Source organism: Mandrillus leucophaeus, unplaced genomic scaffold (assembly GCF_000951045.1).
Source record: "Mandrillus leucophaeus isolate KB7577 unplaced genomic scaffold, Mleu.le_1.0 Scaffold364, whole genome shotgun sequence".
NCBI lineage: Eukaryota > Metazoa > Chordata > Mammalia > Primates > Cercopithecidae > Mandrillus > Mandrillus leucophaeus.
The window spans coordinates 2,633,117-2,657,520 of NW_012103854.1; the positions used below are offsets into that span (position 1 = coordinate 2,633,117).

Genomic DNA, 24,404 nt, shown 5'->3' on the forward strand with positions numbered 1-24,404 from the left:
GTTTAGAAGAATGAATTAAAGATTAGTGGCAAATCTGCAATGACATCTCCCCAAGAATCAAGGCGGGAAGTGCAATTCTTATGTCAGGATGCATTCATTTGTGGAAATGTAACACTCAGTGCTTCGTAGAATAAAACCAAATGGTATTTGTGGTTGTTATATTATACCTAAAACTGTAGGCCTGAAATTGGTTCAATGTATACTGAAAGAAAGTTAATGCTGAAAAGTTAGCCCACTTTCTCCTGCATTAGATCATATGCCATCAACTGTATTCAAAGATGGTCAACATTTACCTTTTAACGTCTTGCAATCTGACTTCCACTCTCACTACTTAACAAAATGTATTCCTTTAATAGTACATGACTCCAAAACAGCAAATTCAAAAGCTTTTTAAAACACCTCATCTGAACATTACACTGGCCACTCTTTTTTTTTTTTTTTTTTTTTTTAAGTAGTTTTGTCTGTAGTGTTCACACATTGCAATGTCCTACTTCTACCTTCAAATGCTCTCTCTTTTGCTGACACTCCTTCCTTCCTCATCCCACTCCTTACGTGTGAGTATTTTTAAAGGTTCTATTCTAGGGCAGTACTCTTCTTACTCTTTGCCTACCATTTTTCAAATTCTAGGATTTCAATTCTCCCTCTGTGATAGTTCATCTATGTAACAGTTACCTCCAGTTATGGCACTGCCTCAGAATTCTAATCTCATGTTTCTGTTTGTTACACTATTCCAATGAAATATCTCATCAAGATCATAAATTCAACATAATTAAAACCCATCTTTTCACTTATCCTTCCAACTTTCTTCTGACCTATTTTATCAAGCATCAAGCCAGAAATGTTAGCCCTATTTTTATCTTCTTTTTCATCTGCATCCCCTACATCCAATTAGCTTCAAGATTTGTCTTGAATTTTCACCTCAGCATCTTTCCATTTCACTTCCTGACTGCTTTTTAAAAAAACTTTAACCTGACTACAACTCCACTCAGGGTCACAGGTCCTCCGTGTAAATTGAATAGGGACGGGATCCATCTTTCACTCTCTGCCTCAAGACTTCTCTCTCACCAAATGCTCCTCTCTCAGTGTCAGCCCTGATTTCCCTCTTTGTCTACTCAGGTGTTTGCTTGGCACTTGTGGTAAACCTTATTGACTGGATGACCTAACTTCCCTTTCAGCCCTATTCCCCTTGTCCCTTCCAGCTTTTGGATGACCGTATAACACAACCTAGCCAATGAGACATGACCAGACGTCTACTAAGAAGTTCATAGAGAAAACGTTGCTTTCTTGATTCAGACTCTTCTCTCTCTATCCTTCCTGCTGATATATACCTAGATGCAATGGTTGGACTTGAAGCAGCCTTCCTGCAATCATGAGACAAGGCCAGGAGAGTCACAGACTTAGTAACATCATTGAATCAATAGTAACACCATTTAATTATATAAATAACACTATCAACTGCCTTCTCCAAACTTCTTTTTATGTGAGAAAAATAAACTCATATCCTAGCTTTCACGGTGAAATTCGAACTTTTGTCCATATTTTGGTGACCACTTTGGAATCTCTTTCTTGGTTCACCAACTTACGACCTCCCACTCTGCCTCTCTCCCTAACCCCCCGCTGAAATTCTCACTCTGACACTGACCTTTTTACTCAGCATATGTCCTTGCCTCCAGTGATACCTGACGTTCCACGCTAAGTCAACTCATCCTTTTCACTTACCTCTCCACTGAGGACTGGACATTGTCAGTACAGCCTAGATTCTTATGACTTTGTCCTAAATGAGTGACATAGTTTCATGGTCTACTTGGTCACCCTGCTTTCAGTCTCTTCCAATTGTATTCTATAGCAGATACTACCACCAAATATATATATACATATATATGTGTGTGTGTGTATATATAAAAAACATAGATATGTATTTAATAATTATTATTTTGAGCCCGAGTCTCTGTCTGTTGCTCTGTTGCCCAGGCTGGAGTGCAATGGTGCTATCTTGGCTCACTGCAACCTCTGCCTGCCAGGTTCAAGTGATTCTCCTGCCTCAGCCTCCCAAGCAGCTGGTATTATAGGCACTCACCACCATGCCTGGCTACTCTTTGTATTTTTAGTAGAGCTGGGGTTTCACTATGATGGCCAGACTGGTCTTGAACTCCTGACCTCCAGTGATCCGCCCACCTCAGCCTTCCAAAGTGCTGGGATTACAGGTGTGAGCCACTGTGTCTGACCTCAAAAATATTTTTATAAGGAACATTTGGTCATCAGCACAGATAGTCTCAAAAGAAGATAAGCACAGATTACTCAAAATTCTCAATGGCTCTCTAATGCCTATCACACTAGACATTCAAAATGCTCCATAATATAACTTCAATCCAAAATTTTCAGTCTATATGACACAATATTTTACTTAACCTATTTATTGGTAAATGGAATATTATTTTTTAGGGTCCTTTTTAAAACTTTTAAATTGACAAATGCAAATTATATATACATATATTTGTGATATATATATATTGTTTTGAAATATGTATACATCATGAGATGGCTATGATGGCTGTATCAGGCTAATTAACATTTGTATTACCTCATATCCTTATCTTTTTTGGTGAGAACACAATGTACTCTCAGCAAATTTCAAGAATACAATATATTGTTATTAACTGTGGTCACATTGCTGTACAGTAGAACTCTATTCCTCTTATGTAACTGGAAGTTTGTATCCTTTGACCAACATCTCCCAAAACCCCTCCCCACCAGCCATGGGTCACCAGCATTAAATGCTCTACTTCTACGTATTCAACTTTTAAAAATTCCACATGTAAGTGAGATCATGCGGTTATGTATCTTTCTGTGCCAGCGTTATTTCACTTAACATAACGTCCTTCAGGTTCATCCATGCTGTTGCAAACGAAAAGATTCCCTTCTTTTTAAGGTTAAATAGTATTCCATTGTGTATACCACATTTTTTTAAAAACACAAATGGAATATTATTGTTCCTTAACTAAATCCTGCCATTTTCTACTTGGATCATATTGTTTATACTATTTCCTCTTCCTGGAATATGTAATGTCTTGCTCTTCAGCGTATCCTCTAAAGATTACCCATTTATCAAATTCTAGCTCAAGTGTCACCTCTTCCACAGTTGCCAGCACTCATTTAAAATGAAATAATTTTCACTTTTCTAGCACCTCTTGGTATATCTATTTGAGGCATATAACATAACCACACAGTTTTCTTACTCAGGTACCCATGAAATTATCAGCTTCTTGAGGGCCATAATGATATAACAGTATTTTATTCATACATTCAACAAATGTCTATTGGATATTCACTATTCTATGTGAAGGTGGTATGAACAAGATAGAGAAGAACCTTGTTTTTATGGAATATAGGATCGAAGGAGGGAGGGGGGCATATTTTATAGATAAAGAGCAAGTAAATACATAAACAAGATAGAATAATCTCTGCTTTAGATTGAGTAGTTAAAGAAGTTCTCTCAGAGGAGGTGATGTTTGATATGAAGTTTCAAGAATAAGAAGAACCCAATCACAAGAAGACCACAAGAAGATCAGGCAAATGGAAAGCTGTTGAGTTGGGTGAAAGTGCAGTGGAGGACAGTTTGGTCGAGTGTCGTAGGTGGAAGGGAGACTAGTGTGAGATGAGCTGGTGGGAATGGGCAAGAACTAAGCACAGCAGGTTGGATTTCATTCTAAAGTTTTACACAGGAGTAACATGATCTAATTTACAAGTCAAGTGATCTCTCTGCCTGCTGTGTAGAAAATGGATTATACAGGGTTAAGAGTGGAAATAGAAAGATTAATTGGAAAGCCACTGAAGTAATCAAGAACATGAAAGTAAGTCAAATTTGGTAGTTAGTAAAAAGAGAGATAAGTGGACACATTTATTGTGTCTATAGTATTAAGCCCAGTATCTTAAAGATGGTAGCTGCTCAATATATACTGCTGAATATATGTCCAAGTACTTAAAAATAGTCTCACATTCTTAATTTCTATATGATCTTCAAGTTTTTCCTGCTTTGATTTACCTCTTATGGCTTAATTTATTCCCACTGGATACTTGGGGAGTCAAAGAGATAAAACTTCCAAATATTCAAGAAAATGATAAAGGTCTCATAATGGAAATTCACCTGACAAAGAGCTGACATGATGGAGTTTGGAGTTCATATTGTTAATTGTGGGAAGAAATAAACTATTGGAAACAAATGGTAAAAAGCGTAATTCAAAATCTGCAACAGGATGAAAATGGACAGGGTATTGGAATACAAACTCTAGATTTAAAAAAAGAGAGCCTTTGGTCATTATCAGCAAGAATACAGTGCCTAAACAGAGAATGTGGGTAAAATTAATTTTCATTAAAATTGGAGATGTTTCAACTCTTTCTTTTGATGTTTTTTGAAATATAGAACCTTCATCTTACTATCTTGATATGATCAATTTCCTAATATGTAGTTAATACTATCTTACTAGATAGTAATGTTTATAAAATTCTAAGAGCGCTGAATGAGACCTGCTTGGAATCTGAGAAAAGACAGGTGAGTCAGTGGGTTTTCATTCTCTTTCGCCTCTACCTTCCAGGACATTTAGATTTGTACCCATGAAGATTCATGATGTATTAGGAATCCAATCCAAATTCCTTAAATACAAAGCAAAATACAGAGGAAAATGAGATCACTTTTTGCCACTTTCCACCTGAAATGCTACATGGGCTCTGAATTGAGTGACACTTGGCCCCATTCAGTGTGAAAACTGGCTGAAATCTGTATGAAAGGCAGTCTGGGTTTGTCGAAGTAGTTCATGAACTTTGGCCAAACTTTCAAGGAACCTGGTCCAAGTCTTAGTTTGTAATGCAACATGAAACCAGGTGAATTTCAGATGGTTTCAGGTTTCATCCTGAAAATTTGGCCTAGCTTTATAATCAATCATCACTCTTTGTAACGATGAAAGCCAACACACCTTTTTGAAAATGAGGACTGCATGCATACTGATGACAGCTAAGTTGTGAACCACCCTTCACTTCCTTTGCCAAAAGAAGATTTCTCAGAATGGAAACAGTTTCCCTCTTACCTGGAAAGGGGAAGTTGAGTGATTTTGATATGGTGTGTAGAAAGAAATGATACTTGATATGAAGAGACATGTCATGTGAAATAATCACCACATATGGAGCAAATGGCTGTATTCTAATCACTTAAGGTTATAAGAGTCTTATTTTCTTCACATCCATGACAGTGGATAACGTGGTGTTTAATCTCCTATAATGAGCTTTTGGCGTGAAGCTAGTCATCAGCCAGAGTAACTGCCATGAGAAACAAAATGCTGTGAAGCATAACCAGTATTTCTATATGAAGAAGTGGCTGAAGAACAAAAGGGAAAGTATAACAAATCAGAGCATAACTGTTATCTAGTTTAAGAAACATGAGGAGATAATGCAACTACAAACCTTTCAAGTTTGCATCAACTGCATCTTTTGCAAAAATATCTCTATGCAGTATAAATGCATTTAATAAGCAACCAAGCACAGTGAATTTTACAGAAAGACCTACATAGTTTCTGTTTTCAACCTGAAAGTTTTAAATAAGCCTTTCCGCTGTAAAAAATTACTCTATTCAACTAAATACTTGCTTTTGTGCATAGTGACATGAGAAAATTGAGAGGTATGTTGAATGGAGCCACTACATCATTGAAACAGTATGTCTGAACATTTGGGTAATAAGGCACAGATGTGAAGTAGAGGACTTGGCACTACCAAGGTAACAACAAAGCATTCACCATTGTGTTATAATGGCTAAAAGGGCCACATCTGAGAAGCTTAAAAGAATGCTCCCTCCTCCCTGCAGTGCTAAATTGTATTACACCTTTTATGTGCTTAAAAATCTACAAAAGCTAGAAATTCAAACAAGTATTATGCAAACTTATGGCAAAGAACAAATATGTAAAATGCATTGATAATTTTATCTGCAAAAAAAAAAAACATTTATGCAATAGCACGTAAAGTTTAACTGCAGCAAAAGGCCAAATTCAATAGAAATCCATATGGCCTCTATGTTGCGAAACAATTCATGCAAATCTGAAGGACTCAACAGTCACTGGCAAGGTGGCTGCTATTGACTCTTAGATGTGATTCTGGCCCTTAGTCAGTATGTCTAACTATTGTAGAATTTTCTACTTATAGGCATCAAGTAAAGATAATGCAACAGAATACATCCAAATTGTTAATTAGTTTTTTTCACTTACAAGTGGTATGGTATTTTTGCCAGCCATTACTGAACCATGTGGCACAAAGGCAATTATGAAGCTGGGGTACTTCCATTCAATAAATTTGGAGTTAGAAACTAATCTTCTGCCCAGGATAGGTAGAGCACAACTTACCCGAGGTCCCTGATCACCTTGTTCTCCCTGTAGAATAGAAAGGTGAGAAAGCAGTTTTAGCCAAAATGTATACATGATGCTCATTAAAAAGATCAAAATATAACACAGTATAGGTCATGCCAATATGGATCTCCACTAACTTTATTTCTGGTATGCATTTTCTTACCTTATCACCTTTTGGACCAGGAGGGCCCTGAATTCAAAAAAGATATTGTAAACTGAATAGATCAGTCAGGTTAGTCAAAAGATTCATTCAAAGAATACAGAGATAGCTGTCAATGAGGTTTCACAAGAAATTCTGGTTTCTAAACTATGATCATATTAGAATGTGAAACATATAACCATATATGTTTGTTCATATATACCTGTACATATCATGTCATAAGTACATAATATGCTGAATAAATTTTCACGAACTCAACACATATATGCAAGTAGAACCCAGTTAAAGAAACCGAACATTACTTACAAGTTAGAAGCTCCTGTTGGGACATTTCCTTGTCACTACCCTCCACCAACAGTAACCACTATTCTGACCCCTGACAATATAGATTAGCTTGCCTGTTTTTGTACTTTATGTACATAAAATCACAGAGTCTGGCCTCTTTTGCTTAATTAGTGTGAAATTCATCCATAATTTTGTGTGTAGTGGTAGATTGTTCTTACTGCTTTATAATACTCCACTGTGTGAATATATCATCATTTACTTATTCATTCTACTGTTGGCAGCCATTTGTTTCCAGGAATTTCTAGGTCTTGGCTATTATAAAAATATTGTTATGGCCAGGTGCAGTGGCTCATGCCTGTAATCCTAGCACTTGAGGAGGCCAAATCAAGTGGATCACCTGACATCAGGAGTTCAAGACCAGCCTGGCCAACATGGTTGAAACCTCATCTCTACTAAAAATACAAAAATTAGCTGGGTGTGGTGGCGCATGCCTGTGATCCCAGCTACTTCGGAGGCTGAGACAGGAGAATCGCTTGAACCTGGGAGGTGGAGGTTGAGGTGAGCCGAGATTGTGCCACTGCATTCCAGCCTGGGCGACAGAGCAAGACTGTCTCAAAAAAAAAAAAAAAAAGGTGCTACAAACATAGTAATTCACATTTTTTGTGAAAAATTATATTCCTTTCTGCTGGGTGTATATCTAGAAAAGGAACTGTTTAGGTTATAGACTACACATATGTTCAGTTTTAGAAGATGCTACCAAATGGTTTTTCAAAGTGATTCTTACCATTTAAGCCCCGTCAGTGATGTACAGAATTTCAGTTGCCCCATATTACCAATACTTGATATTTTTTATCTTTTTCATTTTAGGCATTCTGGTGGTGACGTAGTAATTTCGCTTCATGTTTTAATATGTATTTACCCAGTGATCAGTAAATTGAACTCCCTTTTAATACACTTATTGACCATTTTACATCCTTTTCCATAGTGTCTCTTCATACCTTTTGTCCTTGGCCTACTGAATCGTCCTGTTGATTTGCTAGAGTTCTTTATCTATTATATATTATACATTGTACATATGTATGTAGGTAGATGTAGAGTTATTTATATATTTTGAATGAGTCTTTTGTCAGATATATTTACTGCAAATATATCTTCCCACTTTGTTTACTGCCTTTACATTCTCTTAGAGGTGTTTTTGATGAATACCTCTGAGTTCTTAATTTTAATAAAACTCAATTTAACATTTTTTATCCTTTATAGTTGTCCCTTTTTATATTCCACTTGAGAAATCTTTGCCTACTTCAATGTCATAAAGAGGGCTATGTTTAGTTTAAAAGCTAAAAGCTTCATTATTTTATCTTTCATATTTAAATCTGAATTTATTAAGAACTGATTTTGTGTATGATGTTAGGTAAAAGTCAAGATGTTTTTTTAAAATGTGGATATCAAATTAACCAAACACCATTTCTTGAAAATGTACCTTTTCCCCATTATAGTACAGTATTACTTTTGTCATAAGTTAAGTGATGCTATACATGTGGCTTTTTACAGGAATTTCTATTTTGTTGGGCAGTTGTCTATTCCTGGGCCTCACTGAGATCTTCTTTACCTTTGAACAGAAATACTAATGCTAGAGGCACTGATTATGTTATCTTTTCTAGCTCTTAAAGATAAAGTCATGTTTTGGTTTCAGCCCACCTGAGGAGCTGGAGCATTTCAGAGTCACCTTCTCTCACCTCCATTTTCAGCAGGGCTGAGGAAAAAGGACAAGGCTGGACAGGAAATGGGCCCAAGTTCTAGCAAAGTACCCCATCCTAGGTGCCAGTGGAGACTCTATGTCACTGCAGGTGGGAATGTAGTAATGCTCCACCTTCCAAAACATTTCCTTCTGCTAAGTACCAGCTACAGAAGAACTGCACCAAATTCTCATTCTCAGTGTGGCCCTTCTGGTAACAGCTGTGAAATTATCATAAAATTACTAATAACTACACCATGTCCTATGCTTTGTATCTTTTACCATTGATAAAAAACTTTTGCACCTGTTATTGCATTTAATCTTTTCCACAATCCAATGAGGAAAGTATTATGAAAATCCTTTTACAGACACCAAAAATGAAACTCAAAGACTATCAATGTTAGGCTTCTTGTGAGTTAGCCAGGACTTTAACCCAGTATGTGTAACTTTGAATGCAGAGGTTTTGACACAAAGTATTGGAACACAGCTCTGGAACTAGAGTCTCAGAAAGAAGGATACCTATCTGGTGCCTGCCTTCAACAAGGGCCATCTAAAATGCCTCCCACTGCATTTTCCATAGTGTCACAGACACTGGTCGCAACGTCTCAAGTTCAAAATGAGAGAAAGGAGAATTGAGGAGGAGTGAGGAGGGGGAGAAGGGACTAAGATAATGGAATCAACGTTATAAAACCTTTTTATCTCTTACCCCCAAAATCATTTTGCCATTTAAAAGAGGAAAGAGAAAAAATTTTGTTTTCAATAAATTTTTAACATTTTTATTGTTTTCCGTGAATCAAGTAGTAATTAGTGAGTACGGTCTGTGTGTTCATCTCTGGAAAATTAAGTTTAAGGACTTCATTCAATTATTTTTAACAAATGCAAAATGCTTACTAAGGTTATACAAGTAGCATTTTATTTGCGGTGGGGCAGATGAAAGCCAAAGAAAAGAATAATGAGAGGATATCACCAAATTTAAAAAATACAATCGAGGTTCTAGTCTTGATTTAAGCAGCATATTAGTTAACTTTATTTTGATTTGTACACACATTTGTTGAATGTCTATACAGTGTGGCAACATTGTAAGCACTGGTGGGACACATATGTTGGGAAAGGTTGATTTGGAAAGACATGGTCCCTGTCCTGGAAAAGCTAAATAGCCTAGTGTCTAAGGCAAACAGTTTCCACATACTAGCATTAAGAATAAATGACCTCCAGAAAATTCAGCTACATCAAGGTCAACTGTTACTATGGACATCTCCCCAGCCTCCATATCCACCCCCTTCCCAGGTTTCTCTTTAAACTTTTGTTTGCTTTTGCCAGTGAGATTTCAGAGGCCACATCTCCCATTGTACCAGTCCTCTAAAGGCACCTTGTTAGGTTACACAGCATCTTTAAGGACAAAGTTTTTGTGAAGTTATTTGACAGGAACAGAGGCAACCCTTTTCCTCAAAGTCCAATTACTCATGCCAAATCCACGTGTCAACTAGAGCTCTTTAGCCAGCTTACCCTGAGCAAGGATGCTTAATTCATGAACACATGAAAATTTGCACCCACAATTGAGCAATAAATATTGCTGCCTCAAAAGAGGGTGTTTCTGAGCAGACAGTATGGCGTCCTGGCACCTGCCAGCTTAGGACAGAAGCAAAGCTGAGGTCAACCTCCACACACAGCTGCAGGGGCTGCTTCGGACGCTCCAGCCCCCACTTGTGCACTTGGGATTAACAGCAGGTGTTTTCTTCTGCTCTGACTGAAATCCCACTCTTCTTTCTGAATTGGACCCTCTTCACTGAAAATATGGGTTGAATTTGCAGAACAAAGTGGGCTACCTTAGTAAACACAGATAGTATAATATTTCCAAAATTTAGAAGCCATACTTTTTTTCTAGGACAAAAAATTACAAATGAAAGAAAGGTTTATTTGATCATTAGCCTTTAAAATTAAAATTGGGGTATTAATGATTTTTTTCTACCTTTAGCATTAAAAAAAGCTAACTAGTATTAACTAAAGGATAGGCAGCAATAAAAATTAATGGCTATTTGAATTACAAATTATTTTTCAACGGCACATTGCTGTTTCCAACTAAACCAAGCTCAACAATCTAATATTTAGTAGACATATTTATTGTTCAGGTGACAGTACCAATGGCTGGTTGGTAACTATTCGATGATAAAACTTTGTTGCTCCAACAAGGTTAGGGTCAATGGAAGGGAAAGATGGTAAAATCAGCAGTCATAGGGAAGTGAATAGTGAGTCACAGTTCTATAGAAGGCCCTTTTGGGGACTCTTGTCCTGGTTTGGTCTAGAATCCAATAGTCAGGTCTTTTATAAGCCCCACTTTAATAAATAAGTAGGAATATTTGAAATGATCTTTTGAATTACTTGTGTGTAATGAATCCTAAAGTTAATTGCAGAAATAAGTACTTAAGGGTGCTAATAAAGTTTTTATTTATTATTGTTGTTAGTAATTAGAACGTTTATTTTAGGGCATTGTTGGAATGTTATTAACTTCCTACCAAAGGATTTATAAATTTTCATGGCAAACTTCAAATTAGCCCCTGTTCAAATGGCTTTACATTCAGAATCTGCAGGAACCACCCTTCTATTTGTAAGAAGTCTTTAATGTGGGTTTTGGCCTATACCAATTTAAGTCTCCTCAAACCTACTTCTGTTTAAGTAACCAAGGTTTTAGCTTTTTTTCTATCCTCTATTGTCTATTTCAATTAAATGATAAAACCAAACTGAAAACAAAGAGAGGCACAATGAATGACTTTCAGGAAAATATTGAATTTCAATCTACATAACAGCAATGGAAATACAGCTGGAAAAGAGAGATATATTCACAGGCCCGGAGTAACCCAATCATGGTCCTTTATTTACTGGAAGTATAAATTATACTTGCTTTGAACCAGAAAAAATCAAGGCGGGAATAGTTTTTAAAAGATGACAATCATGAAAACAAAATTAAACTGTGCTTGAGGTAGAAAAAAGTGGAAAAGGAGCAAACATTGGGAATTCTTGGCAGCCTGAGCTCCTGGAATAAGAACGGGGTTATGACTTTTATCCCAGGAAAGTATAGATAAGTTTATTTTTATTCATGAAATATAACGAAATCTCTTCTGATTCATCTATTCACTGCTATAGAAATGAGGACAAGCAAGCTTCATTCTCTAAGCATTTCTGGCTCACTATCAGCCAGGCGGTGTACGCTGAGTCTGGAGGAGGGACATGTAAATATAATCACAATCAGTGGACTAAATACTGTGTTGTGGGAGTTCAGAGCAGAAAGAGGACGGAGAGCTGGAGTTGAAAAGATGCTATTGGAACTGGCTCTTGAAAGGTGTCCAGGAAACAAGGGGATGGAGGGAGGAGGAGCGAAGCAGGCCGGGGAGAAGGGATGCACATGCCCAGTTGTGAGAAAATACCACGTTGTCAGAGAAAGGAGTTCAGGGTGGTAAGAACATGTGGAGAGTGGAGATAGAAAATAGCAGGAAAGAGATTTCAAAGGCTGGTTAACCACACTTGGGTGTTTGGGCTGGATTCTATCATCAACGTAACAAGGAGTGCGGAGACGCAGTGTGCTCTGTTTTGTGGAACTCTGAGAACATGGGGTGTTCGGGATTCTTAGGAAGTGTTTGCCTTGGTCCAAGAGAGAGATGGTAAAGCTTTGAATTAAGGTTGTGCTAGTGGAGGCACCGGGAAAGTTCTAGATTCAGGAGACATTTCTCAGGTAAAAGTCAACAAGACTAGTTAACTGATTGGACACGGGGGCCACTAACAGGTGTCAACATGTTTTAACAAGTCCTACTGATTTCAAGGTTCACAATTTAGTGCATTTGCAGACAAACATTGGCCTAAGCTGGTTCAACCCAGATAAACACAGTAGTTCCACAGCTAAGTGAATCATATAGAGCTTAAATCTGGTTTCAGGGTTATATTTCAAATCCACAGTGTTGGCAGCTTCGGCTGGCCTAATTGGAAATAGCTGAGGAGAGAGAAAACATTCTCTATCATCACCATTGAGCAGAAGCAGCACAGAGGTAGTCATAACTGCCTCCCTTCAGAAGCCACCATTCTTCCATGTTAACTTCTGAATACAGGACACCTTTATCACATTTTCTTTCCTCTACTTTTTCAACTGTAAACTGAATATGGAATTACTCTATTTTAAACTCCACAAGTTTCCTAGTCTTTTAAAGATAAAGAAGATAGTCTGCTGTACAAGCTGTTCTCTAGCAGCACAGCACAACCTCAATGGTCACCGCACGCCTGACGTGGGTCTTCTCTCTGATGTGCTCAGGCACAAGCAAACGTTATCAATGTTCACAATCTCCCAGGAAGGAAGGAAGCGGAATATCCAGTTTTTCTCTTGTACAACTAGGATAGAAGCTTCAATTCTACTGTCTACTCCCTAAATTGCATGATGAACTTGGCTCATAGTGCCAATGACACACATATGCAAACCCCACACTTATAAGGAAACTGAATTTGGTACCACAGTTTCTTAGCAGGTATCCAAAACTGCAGAAAATCACATTGCAAATAGTATTAACAATTGAAAATCTAGTGTTTTACTTGAAAAATAGGGATCCTAGGTATTTAGGTGAGGATACATCCACTCTACTTCTGAAAAAAGTGTTTTATGTAGTACAGGTTTACCCCCAACTAGAATGTGAACATGTGTTCTTCCGAGTATTTACTTTCACCTTAAATTCATACATAGTTTTCTGTTTTACTGGCATATATTTTTTAGAGACATTTCTTCTTCACACCACTACATTGTTTTATAGACTTTCAACTTTGCAAATAGCTTCAACTACAAATGTGAAAATTTTAAAGTTAAAAAACCTTTTTCTGAAAAAACTGATGTAAAATCATAGGAGTTCCCCTATAGTAAGTATAGATAAATTGTGTGTGTGGATACTTGTGTTTAATATCTTTTTAAATGCTTCAGTAAAAAGTTTAAAAAAGTGAAAGTATAATTTGAGAGCTACTTTAAAATGCAGTACATGAAATAAAGTATCTTGGTAGTTAAGAGCTTGAGTTTTGGAGTCAAACAGATGCAGATTGAAATCCTGGCTGTAATCACCTGTGTGATCTTTAAATGGTTAATTAATCTCTTTGTTCCTCAATTTCTTAATCTGTAAAATGGGGAAAACAATGCCCACTGTTTGGCTAAAATAAAATATTATACATGAAGCAACTTATAAAATGCCTGTCCTACCCATAGTATAATAGTAATTATCAAGTACAGACTCCATATTTTTAATATTTTAATTATCATAAACATAAAATAAAATTTCTTTTCCAGATACTTGACTTGAGGATAAAGAAATACAATAGATTTCCTGGCTAGGCGTGGTGGCTCACGCAGCACTTTGGGAGGCTGAGGCAGGCGGATCATGAGGTCAGGAGTTCAAGACCAGCTTGACCAACATGGTGAAACCCCATCTCTACTAAAAATACAAAAATTAGCCGGGCGTGGTGGCGGGCGCCTGTAATACCAGCTACTCAGGGGGCTGAGGCAGGAGAATCGCTTGAACCGGAGAGGTGGAGGTTGCAGTGAGCTGAGATCGTGCCACTGCACTTCAGCCTGGGCAACAGAGCGAGACTCTGTCTCAAAACACACACACACACACACACACACACAAAATAAAACAAAACAAAAAAGAAACACAATCGATTTCCTAAACCAAAAGAAAATGCCTTGGGAAATGTCCTGGGGGATGGTTGAAAATATTTTGAGAATATGAAGGTCTAATATAGTCTACCTCTATCATTCAAGAGCTATTACCAAACAAAACAAATAAACTTCATCGTAGTTTTAACCACATTACTTTTATGAATAAAATAGACTAAACATCAGACCCTAAAACCACCTAGTCACCCTTAGCATAGAGTAGGTGCCCAACCAGTTCTTGCTGAATTGAAAGGCCCAGAAAGAAAAGAATGCAATAAAACTCTCAGTGTTCAAAGCAGCAACGTATAAAGAATTATAGAAGAACCAGATTCAATGTTGCTGCAGAAGAACCGTGTTTATTATAGCGTCAAACTCTGCTAAGCCAGGGAAGGGAATTATAGCTATAAACAGATTTATAGCTTCAGACTTTACACCTTTCAATGTGCACTGAAGATTAAAAGAGACCAAGCAGAGGGGGTGGGTATAAACAGAAACTTTTAAAATATCAAAACCAGCCTCACTTACTAGAAAACAAATTTTTATGGCTATTATTTTCTGAGCATTTTCCACAGTAAGATCCTAACTATAAGGTTTTTTGTGATGTCCATCTGAGCCCTGAACAAGGGACTATATGTGCCCATGATCAGTCTTAAATCATAAGCAGCTGCCATAAGGAAGCAATTAGTGGGTCTAGCACGAAAGAAAATTTAGAAAAACCAAACATTAAAAAAGGACTCTCAAAAGTAAGACTGATGTAGCTCAATGGAGTTAAAGGCTTATAAAACAGCAGGAATCAGGGACGCTCTCTCTGGTTTTCTTTTCTAACACAATGCAAATTAAATACAGTCAAATTACCGCTCCTGCCAATCAAAACCAAGGGGGCCCTTCTTCCTAGCATCATTCCTTACCTTAAATGTTTTAAGAAATTGCTAAAACTTCTTTGTTTAACTTTGATTTTTTTTTAAAACTTATTTTTAGAGGTCAAATAAAATGAACTCCATGGTGAAAGACTTGGAATCCTAAACATTCCTTTTGTCGAAAGAAAGTATCAACTTGCTCTTTTAATGCCCTAGTAACCCTGTGATTTTACAGCTAATGGTGCAATCTATCCTACAATGCTCTTACTGTCCTCAAAACGATTCAAATGTATTCAGAGATATGTTCATGTTTATACCTTGGGTTTAATCTACAATCATCAATTTCAGCATGTTTCCTAATATATCGTCCCAACATAATTTTACCCGGGCTACTTAAGAAACATTGTTTGCTGGTCAGTTCGATTCTTTGCTTCATTTGCAGTAGTATATAGAGCAATATAGGTTTTACGAAGGGCCGCTGAGCACAACACAGGATAAGGGTAGGATGTTCTGTGGAGTCTAAAGAGATACTCAGAAGGAATTAAAAAATGACTCTCAGATGAGGCTAGGAGAGTCTGACTCTCAGGGCTTGTCTACCATTCTCATTCTTCCAATGTATATTGGATCTCCCTCCTTTTCAGTCAATGCCTAAGATGATCAAAGGCTTTTAATACAAGCTTCTACTACGACACTCCCCATCTTCAGAGTCTTCTGTACCTTCATCCTTCTGTCTGTGGAGTGAAGGTAAAACTGTACCTACCCACTTCTGTGCCTGCTCCCCAACCTTGCCCTAGTTATTCTTTTTCTCACTTGTCTCTTCAATCATTCCCATTCCCTTGGATTCTTCTCTATGCCCTTCAAACATGTTCTTTCGCCCTCTCCTAAAGACAAGGGGAAACAAAGCTGACTTTGCCCATTACTCCCTCATTTTAGTGTCTTATCTTCTTCCTCACTGTCTCCCTAAACAATAGATAGGTCATAGAAAGGAATTTGAATTAGAGGACAGAGAGGGAGGTAGCAGAATAGACGTCATATTTTTACAGTCTGTTTTGGGAAAAATAAACATGAGTTGAAATACATACTGATCTTGGGGACATTTCTTTCCATTAGGAAGAAGAAAGTTGAACTATGGGAAGGAAAACTGCTGAACCAGTCTTCCAGGCACGAGACAGGAGTTATCTCTGGCTAAACTAAAACCAAATAAACTGGAGTTTTGGGAAGATGGGGTTGACAAAACCTGTAAATATTCAGATTGCCCAAATCTGTGTCTAAACCTTTTTTGTTTTTTACTCTTCCCTCATCAGCTATGAAATATATACCCTTAAGGCTATAACTATTATCTGACTTATGTCCTAAATTCTTTTCCAGGCTGTAATCCTGTATTCTCAACTGATCACCAGATGTATTAGCCAACATATACCATCATCAGCTCAAATTCAACATTCTCAAACCAAATTTCTCAAATTTTGTTGCAAGCCACTCATGATTCTTGACTTTCCTATTTTTGTTAAACACAGTACTGCTCCTCCAAGTCTAAAAGCTTAGTATTATATTTGATTCACTTAACTTAATCTATTGCCAAGTCCTATAGATTTCATTTTCCACAAAATCCCTTGAATCTATGGCCATCTTTTCATGTTTCTTGCACCCTTGTTCCTGGATAACTGGAATAATCTACAAGCCTCTGTTTGCCTTACCTCTTCTACTCCATCCTACATACTTTTGTCAGGTTAATTTTTCTAAAGCACATTGCTGGGCATATCATTCCTCAACTGAAAGAATTTCAGGGGCCCATTTTGTAATCTACAATGAAAAAGTTGCCATAGACAACAATCTTCAATAGATGTATTTGGTGAAAGGTTGCTGGGTATCAGGTCAACATACCTTTACCTCCTGATCAACCATGTACTTCTTGATATAATGAACTAAGAATCATACTATACATTTATTACAGATTTTCCTAAAAATTCAGCCAAACCTACTCAATCTTCTGAATGTAACCCGTAGTTTAAATAAAATAGAGAACATAGGGGAACAAGTTAAATAATACCAAAAGAAATAATTAGACAAATCCAGAATGTGGGACACTCTAAATATACAGTAAATGTCCTAGAAAAACTGACTTCATGGAACAATAAGGGGAAGGAAGACCACTATAGAATAAGAAAGACTGAAGAGTTTTAATAATTAAATGCCAAGTGCAGGCTTTGGGTCTTGGTTCTAGCAAAACATCTGTAAAAAGACATTTTTTAGACTATTGGTGAAATGTAAATACGGACTGGGTATTGATATGAAGAAATCATTGTTAATTTTATTAGGGTTGATGATAAAATGGTGGTTATGTTTTCCAAAGCCTTTGTCAGTTAGAGATTCATATTTCAGTATTTGTAAACATAACAACATAATATCTAAGCTTCGCTTCCAGCAAAAACTAAACAAAACAAAACAAATGAGAGGAAAGGGATTCATAAAAGTAAGATTAGCAACTGATGTTTCTTGAAGCTGGGTGATAGGTCTAGGTCAATTTATGATACTATTTTCTCCTCCTTTTGAGAATCTTTGAACAATCCCATAGTAGTTAAATAATTTAAAAATTTATTTTAAAATGCTCTTCCAATTCATACCAAATAAAGCATTAACTTCTACCTGTGACCAAAGCCTTCTATAACCTGCTCCTAATTTTCCTTTTCTGCCTTATCTTCCCCAGTTCTCTACAAGGAGCCTCTTCTCCAGCCTGTCTTCAATATCATCTATTCTCAGAATGACCTTCTCTCTATCTTTACTTATGTCCTTCTTCCTTCTCCTGAATAAACATTATCAATTGTCATTTTGCTTGGAATAGTTAAAGCATACCTTTCTTTTCTTTTCTTTTCTTTTTCTTTTTTTTTTTTTTTGAGATGGAGTCTCGCTCTATCGCCTAGGCTAGAGTGCAGTGGCGTGATCTTGGCTCACTGCAACATCTGCCTCCTGGGTTCAGACAATTCTCTGCCTCAACCTCCCGAGTAGCTGGGATTACAGATGCCCACCACCACACCTGGATAATTTTTTGTATTTTCAGTAGAGATGGGATTTCACTATCTTGGCCAGGCTGATCTTCAATTCCTGACCTTGTGATCCACCCACTTCCACGTCCCAAAGTGCTGGGATTATAGGCATGAGCCACTGCACCAGGCCGTGGATACCTTTCTTAAACCTCTTACCAGGAAGCCTGAGCTATGAAGCTACTTGGAAAAAAAAATAGAATTTTGAATTTCTGGAAGAAAATTTTGTTCTTGCAGTACAGTCCCATCTCCACCTCTCCCAGAAGCTCACAATCTCTATAGCCATCATTGATGACTTATATCCATGACCTCGCTTCCCAAAGCATTACCTGACTACCCTTTGAATATGTCCTTTCCCTATTTCTGAACTCCTAAAATACTTGTGTCACTCTTATGAAACTTAACTCACCCTGCTGGGAATAAGATTTGTTTCTTAATAAAATACTAGGGCCCTTGAGGGTAGGAAAAGAGGTACATGGGGAAACATAACAAACACTGACTTTGGAAGCTTTAATATATACTACCACATGACCTATGGCAGATGACTTAACCTCTCTGAACCTCAGTTTCCACATCTGTAACCTACAGCAAAGAATAATTACCTCATATGCAAGTTGTAGAAAGTAATTAAAAGAATGTAGGGTTTTCTGTAAATATTACTTTCACTCCCTTCCTCTCAAATGTGTAGCTTTGTGCCTTATACATGGTAAATATCCAATAAATACATTAGCATATTTTCTGCAACAAAGGCCTTTAACAAGACATCAGGACCAAAATTAGTATTTTCTAAATAGCCTGATAGCAATAAAAAAGACACAGATATCTGTGTACTCAACATGCTTCCAATGAGTGCTTATGAGGGTAGAGTTCAACTAGAAATTGTGCCTTTTGGGGTGACTACAATTTCTCATGTGTTGACTCATGACACTAAGTAAGAAGAGTTAATAGAAGAATAAAAACTTTGCACAGTCTCCTGGAGAGGAAATGAACAGTATTCAATAAAATGTTTTTCTCACATTTCAAACACAGGCAGACATCTTTGGCTCCTGTTTCCCTCCTCCCTGTGACTTCAAAGTTTCAGAAAGAGTATTCTGTTTTCACTCTCCCCACATTTTCAATACCGAGTCACTCCTTAAACAATGGCAAATGCTGCACTGAAAACCATCAGGCTACCGAAGTTACTGAATAACTTTCTGCTTGCAAACCCAGTAACAACATTTCACATTCCCCATTCCTCCCTTAGCTTCATCGGCAACACTCTTCTCCGGGTCTTGGACTAATGGGGCTTTCTCAGTTTCCTTCCCTGGACCTTTCCCTCTTCTGCAATTCATAATTAACCCTATCCTCATTTCTGTCTTTTCTTCCCCTCTATACACTCTCTGGGGATCCCCTTTATTTCCACAGTGTCAGCTACTACTTGTCCACTCTATCCCACTGTGGTCTCTCTCCAGGACTCTGCCTACTGACCACTCTACTTCTGCTCCTGGATGTGCTATTCTCATCTCAGATCATTATGTTCACCACAAAGACTTGGTAGTTTTCTTCTGAGTAAACCGCATGCACTTTATTCAGGGTCCTGCTGGCCCAAATTGGGACTGGATCAGTTAGAGGAGGCTTCAATCCAGATGAAGCTCCCTGCCAGACTCCTAGTTAGGCAAGTGGAGCAGAAGCTGGATTTCAAACTGTGCCTGCCCCTTGGCTCAGCTGCTTTGTGCAGTGCACAGTGTGCACAAATGTCAATGGTGATGCTGAGCTTATTGCAAGGAGTAATGTTTCCTTCACAAATGAAAAATTCTACTATGTTTATTTTTTTTCAAATAGCTCCATAGCTTAGGTTGCCAGGTAAGAGGTTTCAAGGAAGGCATGCTGTAACTCTTCTAAGCAAAATGATAATTGATATTGACTTGACTATATCAATTATGGATACATCAGCTTTGACTTGTCTTCAATTCTGCGTATTTTTATTAAAATAAAATTTACTAATTTTGAATTACTATGATCAATTCTGCCTGATTTAAGAGTTCCAATAATTAGCACTGGATATACTGATCATTTGGAGAGACAAAAAACAAACCTTAAAGTGTACAGGCTAACATTAACTTGGTGAAAGATTAGACTCTTCTACACTCACTGTGCTAACAAGATTTAAGCATGCCCTACCCAAAAGAAAGAAAACAGAACACAATGTTTCTGGAACTCTTTTTCTAACTACTATCATATAGCATTCCTCATTTTAATCTCTTACTATCCAAAAAATAAGTATATATTTAAAATGTGGTGTCAGTTGAAATGTCTGAAGATGTTCAGAGAGAAAATAAAATTAGCCTATCAAGAATTTTGGTTAGGATACAAAAATTGCCAAATAGGCCGGGTGCAGTGGCTTATGCCTATAATCCCAGCACTCTGGGAGGCCAAGGCGGATGGATCACTTGGGGTCAGGAGTTTGAGACCAGCCTGGACAACATGGTGAAACCCGTGTCTACTAAAAATACCAAAAACTAGCCAGGTGTAGTGGTGGGGCTGTAATCCCAGCTACTCAGAAGGCTGAGACAGGAGAATCGCTTGAACCCGGGAGGCGGAGGTTGCAGTGAGCTGAGATCACGCCATTGCACTCCAGCCTGAGCAACAAAAGCAAAACTCCATCTCAAAAAAAAAAAAAAAAAAAAAAAAGATTTCAAACAAAAGAATCCATAAAAATATATATGTGAAGTTATATCTACAGAAATAATATACATCACAAAATTTATAAATAAAATTTTTAAAGTTTGAAATATTTCAAAGTGAATTAATCTTATTTCACTGAAGAACATTTTGAACTAAAACTCTTTGCTCTCTTTAAAGAAAATTATACACACCATGTGCACATAAATGCTTATTTTACATAGAGGGTCCTATGCTATAACCATATCTAACAGTGATCATTGCTCCATATATTTCTTAACTTTAATATTGAATTATTTATCCCAAAAATCTATACATTTTGAGGTTATTATTATATTAAGTGCTTATCCAGCAAGTAAAGTACCACCTCTAAGGGCAATATCAAGTCATTATGGCTCTATCTCAGTATGAGTGCTTATGTGAGAAGGTATATATGTGGGTGCTTACATGTGCATAAATATGCCTTTACTAATAACAGTTATATATGTGTGCCAATACACTGTTTTAAGTGCTTCATTAGGTCATGTATTAAGTTAAACGAACTATTTTCATTTTGCATTGAAAAACTGGAGGAAAAAAGTTAACTTGTCCAAAGTCATGCAGCTCATAAGTGGTAGACCACAACTTAAACCCAGGTACCTACCCCTGGAGCCCATACCCTTCACCCTGTATGTGTTTCATATGCTATTGTACAAATAGACTGCTAAAAGCTGATATTTTCAGTAGGCTCAGAATTTCATCATCAAATGCATATAAAATTATCATTAAATCTGAATGATTAAATATATACATTTATTTAACAGAAATTTATTTTGCATTTTCAATAGATCAGTATTGTATAAAGATGCAATAATGAGTAAATTCAGGGAGCGATAACAGCTTCCACAGATGCAAAACATTGTTGGACTAAGTTAATTGTTCATGAAATGCTACGTGTTATTCACCTTTATTCAGGCAGAATTGAGAGGAATATATTTGATAGAAAACATAGCATAAAGTAGGCAATAGAAATTCTTCAGCTAATTTCAGTGAGAAAAATTCTAAGATAAAAGTAAACTCTGAGATGATACTATACCATTTAAATACACAAATGATCATGTAAAAATAATGAAATATGGATTATAGTAAAATAAGTAAGCCATTATACCATATGTACTCTTAAAGACATAAACTATCTAGAGTACAATGGAGTTTTTCATATCATATTAACCATCTACTTCATAAAATTTCAAAAACTCTAATATAGTAAGTCTTTTATTATCATTCTCTTTATAATGTAACCACCACATAAAATATAGATAACAGAGAATGATAATACTTTGCAAGTCTAGCATGATTTCTTTGGGATAGACTACATTCTTAGCTTAATATGACAGTTCTATTGTGTAGGGAGCAAAATATTTTCTGCACACACATGCACACATATGCATGCAAAGGCACATGCTTTTTGAATTTCTTGGAGAATGTATATTTACTCCCACCCTCTGCCCCCAAGTCAGGCTATATGATCTGAAAAGGGCTGGATTGGAACACAAACATGAAATATGGGAATTTCTAAAGTGTTAGGTTAGAAGGAGCTTAGTATATAATTTAAAACATATGAATAGAAAGTTAAATGCTGCCCCAAATATAATATTTTATTCAGGAATAATTTCTTTATAAGGCACACACAGCTTGAGTTTTGTAAATTTTAGTACAATACTGTGAAATGAAATGAATGATTAGAATACACACACAGAAGGAAGCAAAGAAACATTTGGGGGAAAAGGCAAAGTGACATCCTCCACTTCTTTTCAAGAGCATCTGAAAAAGTACAAATGGCAGCCTCAAGTCTCTGTGTGCAGTTGTCTGATGGTATTTCCTTGTGGTTTCTCTTACATTTTTTTCTCACTGAGTAATACAGAATTACAACATGCGTAACACTTTAGTCCTCCAAATTCCTAAGGGAATTATATCTCCTTTATGTTCATGCAACTCCGAAAGAGCGTTATGAGGCTTTGAAACTAACAATTTTATGCAAAAGAAATGGCCTTAGAATCGAAGGCCATTAATACAATGTCCCACTATTTCACTATCCTCTGTTGAAGATACTGATGGGGTTATTTGTGCCAAAGTCATGGTCAATATATCTTTGTAAAGAATACAGGATAGAATCCTGAGAAACTTTTAAAATATGACTAGTTTCTACAATTTTTATCAAAGTCTTTATTAGTGGAAGAATATTGATATCTAAGCAATATGGGGTTGTACACAACCACCGTGAACTACTTTCTATGACAGTCCCAAGAAAGCCAAGCCTCGGACCCCACAAATAGTTACAAAATGAAATAGCATATCATAAGTATGGCCCTGGGTTAGTACTGTTTATTTTCACCACAGATTAAGTATCGATATAAATAAACTACTATAATGAAGGAAACAAAAGTATCCATACTCCAAACCATGTGGAAGCAACTTAATTGAAACTGTTAAATGTTCAGTAAAGTCTCAGGCCTTAAGAACCTCAGAGATGTTCCGGGAGGGGGGCGCCCAAGATGGCTGAATAGGAACAGCTCCAGCCTCCAGCTCCCAGCATGAGTGACAAAAAAGACAGGTGATTTCTGCATTTTCAACTGAGGTACTGGATTCATCTCACTGGGGCGTGTCAGACAGTCAGTGCTGGTCCGCAAGTGCAGCCCAACCAGTGAGAACTGAAGCAGGGCGAGGCATTGCCTCACCTGGGAAGCACAAGGGGGAAGGGAATTCCTTTTCCTAGCCAAGAGAAACTGAGACACACAACACCTGGAAAATCAGGTAACTCCCACCCTAATACTGCGCTTTACCAAGGGTCTTAGCAAACGGCACACCAGGAGATTATATCCCACACCTGGCCCGGAGGGTCCCACACCCACGAAGCCTCCCTCATTGCTAGCACAGAAGTCTGAGATCTAACTGCAAGGCGGCAGCAAGGCTGGGGGAGGGGCGCCCGCCATTGCTGAGGCTTAAGTAGGTAAACAAGGCCTCCAGGAAGCTCTAATTGGGTGGAGGCCACTGCAGCTCAAGGAGGTCTGCCTGCCTCTGTAGATTCCACATCTGCGGACAGGGCATAGCTAAACAAAAAGCAGCAGAAATCTCTGCAAATGTAAATGTCCTTGTCTGACAGCTTTGAAGACAGCAGTGGTTCTCCCAGCATGGAGGTTGAGATCTGAGAACAGACAGACTGCCTGCTCAAGTGGGTCCCTGACCCCTGAGTAGCCTAACTGGGAGACATCCCCCACTAGGTGCAGACTGACACCCCACACCTCACACGGCTGGGTACACCTCTGAGACTAAGCTTCCAGAGCGAGAATCAGACAGCAACACTCGCTGTTCAGCAATATTCTATCTTCTGCAGCCTCCATTGCTGATACCCAGGCAAACAGGGTCTGAAGTGGACCTCAAGCAAACTTCAACAGACCTACAGCTGAGGGTCCTGACTGTTAGAAGGAAAACTAATAAATAGAAAGGACACCCACACCAAAACCCCATCAGTTTGTCACCATCATCAAAGACCAAAGGCAGATAAAACCACAAAGATGGGGAAAAAGCAGTGCAGAAAAGCTGGAAATTCAAAAAAATCAGAG

General features: G+C 37.5%; 1 protein-coding gene across 2 annotated transcripts in view; it reads right to left on the reverse strand.

Moving 5' to 3' along the window:
• The window catches only part of COL25A1 (collagen, type XXV, alpha 1), a 514,206-nt gene that overhangs the window by 172,958 nt on the left and 316,844 nt on the right, over positions 1-24,404 (reverse strand). For both annotated transcript variants that reach the window (XM_011989830.1, XM_011989831.1), the window contains 2 exons: positions 6,550-6,576; positions 6,384-6,410 (listed from right to left, as the gene is read on the reverse strand). In XM_011989830.1, the coding sequence (XP_011845220.1) occupies positions 6,384-6,410; positions 6,550-6,576 (54 nt within the window). The remainder of the gene's footprint in view (positions 1-6,383; positions 6,411-6,549; positions 6,577-24,404) is intronic.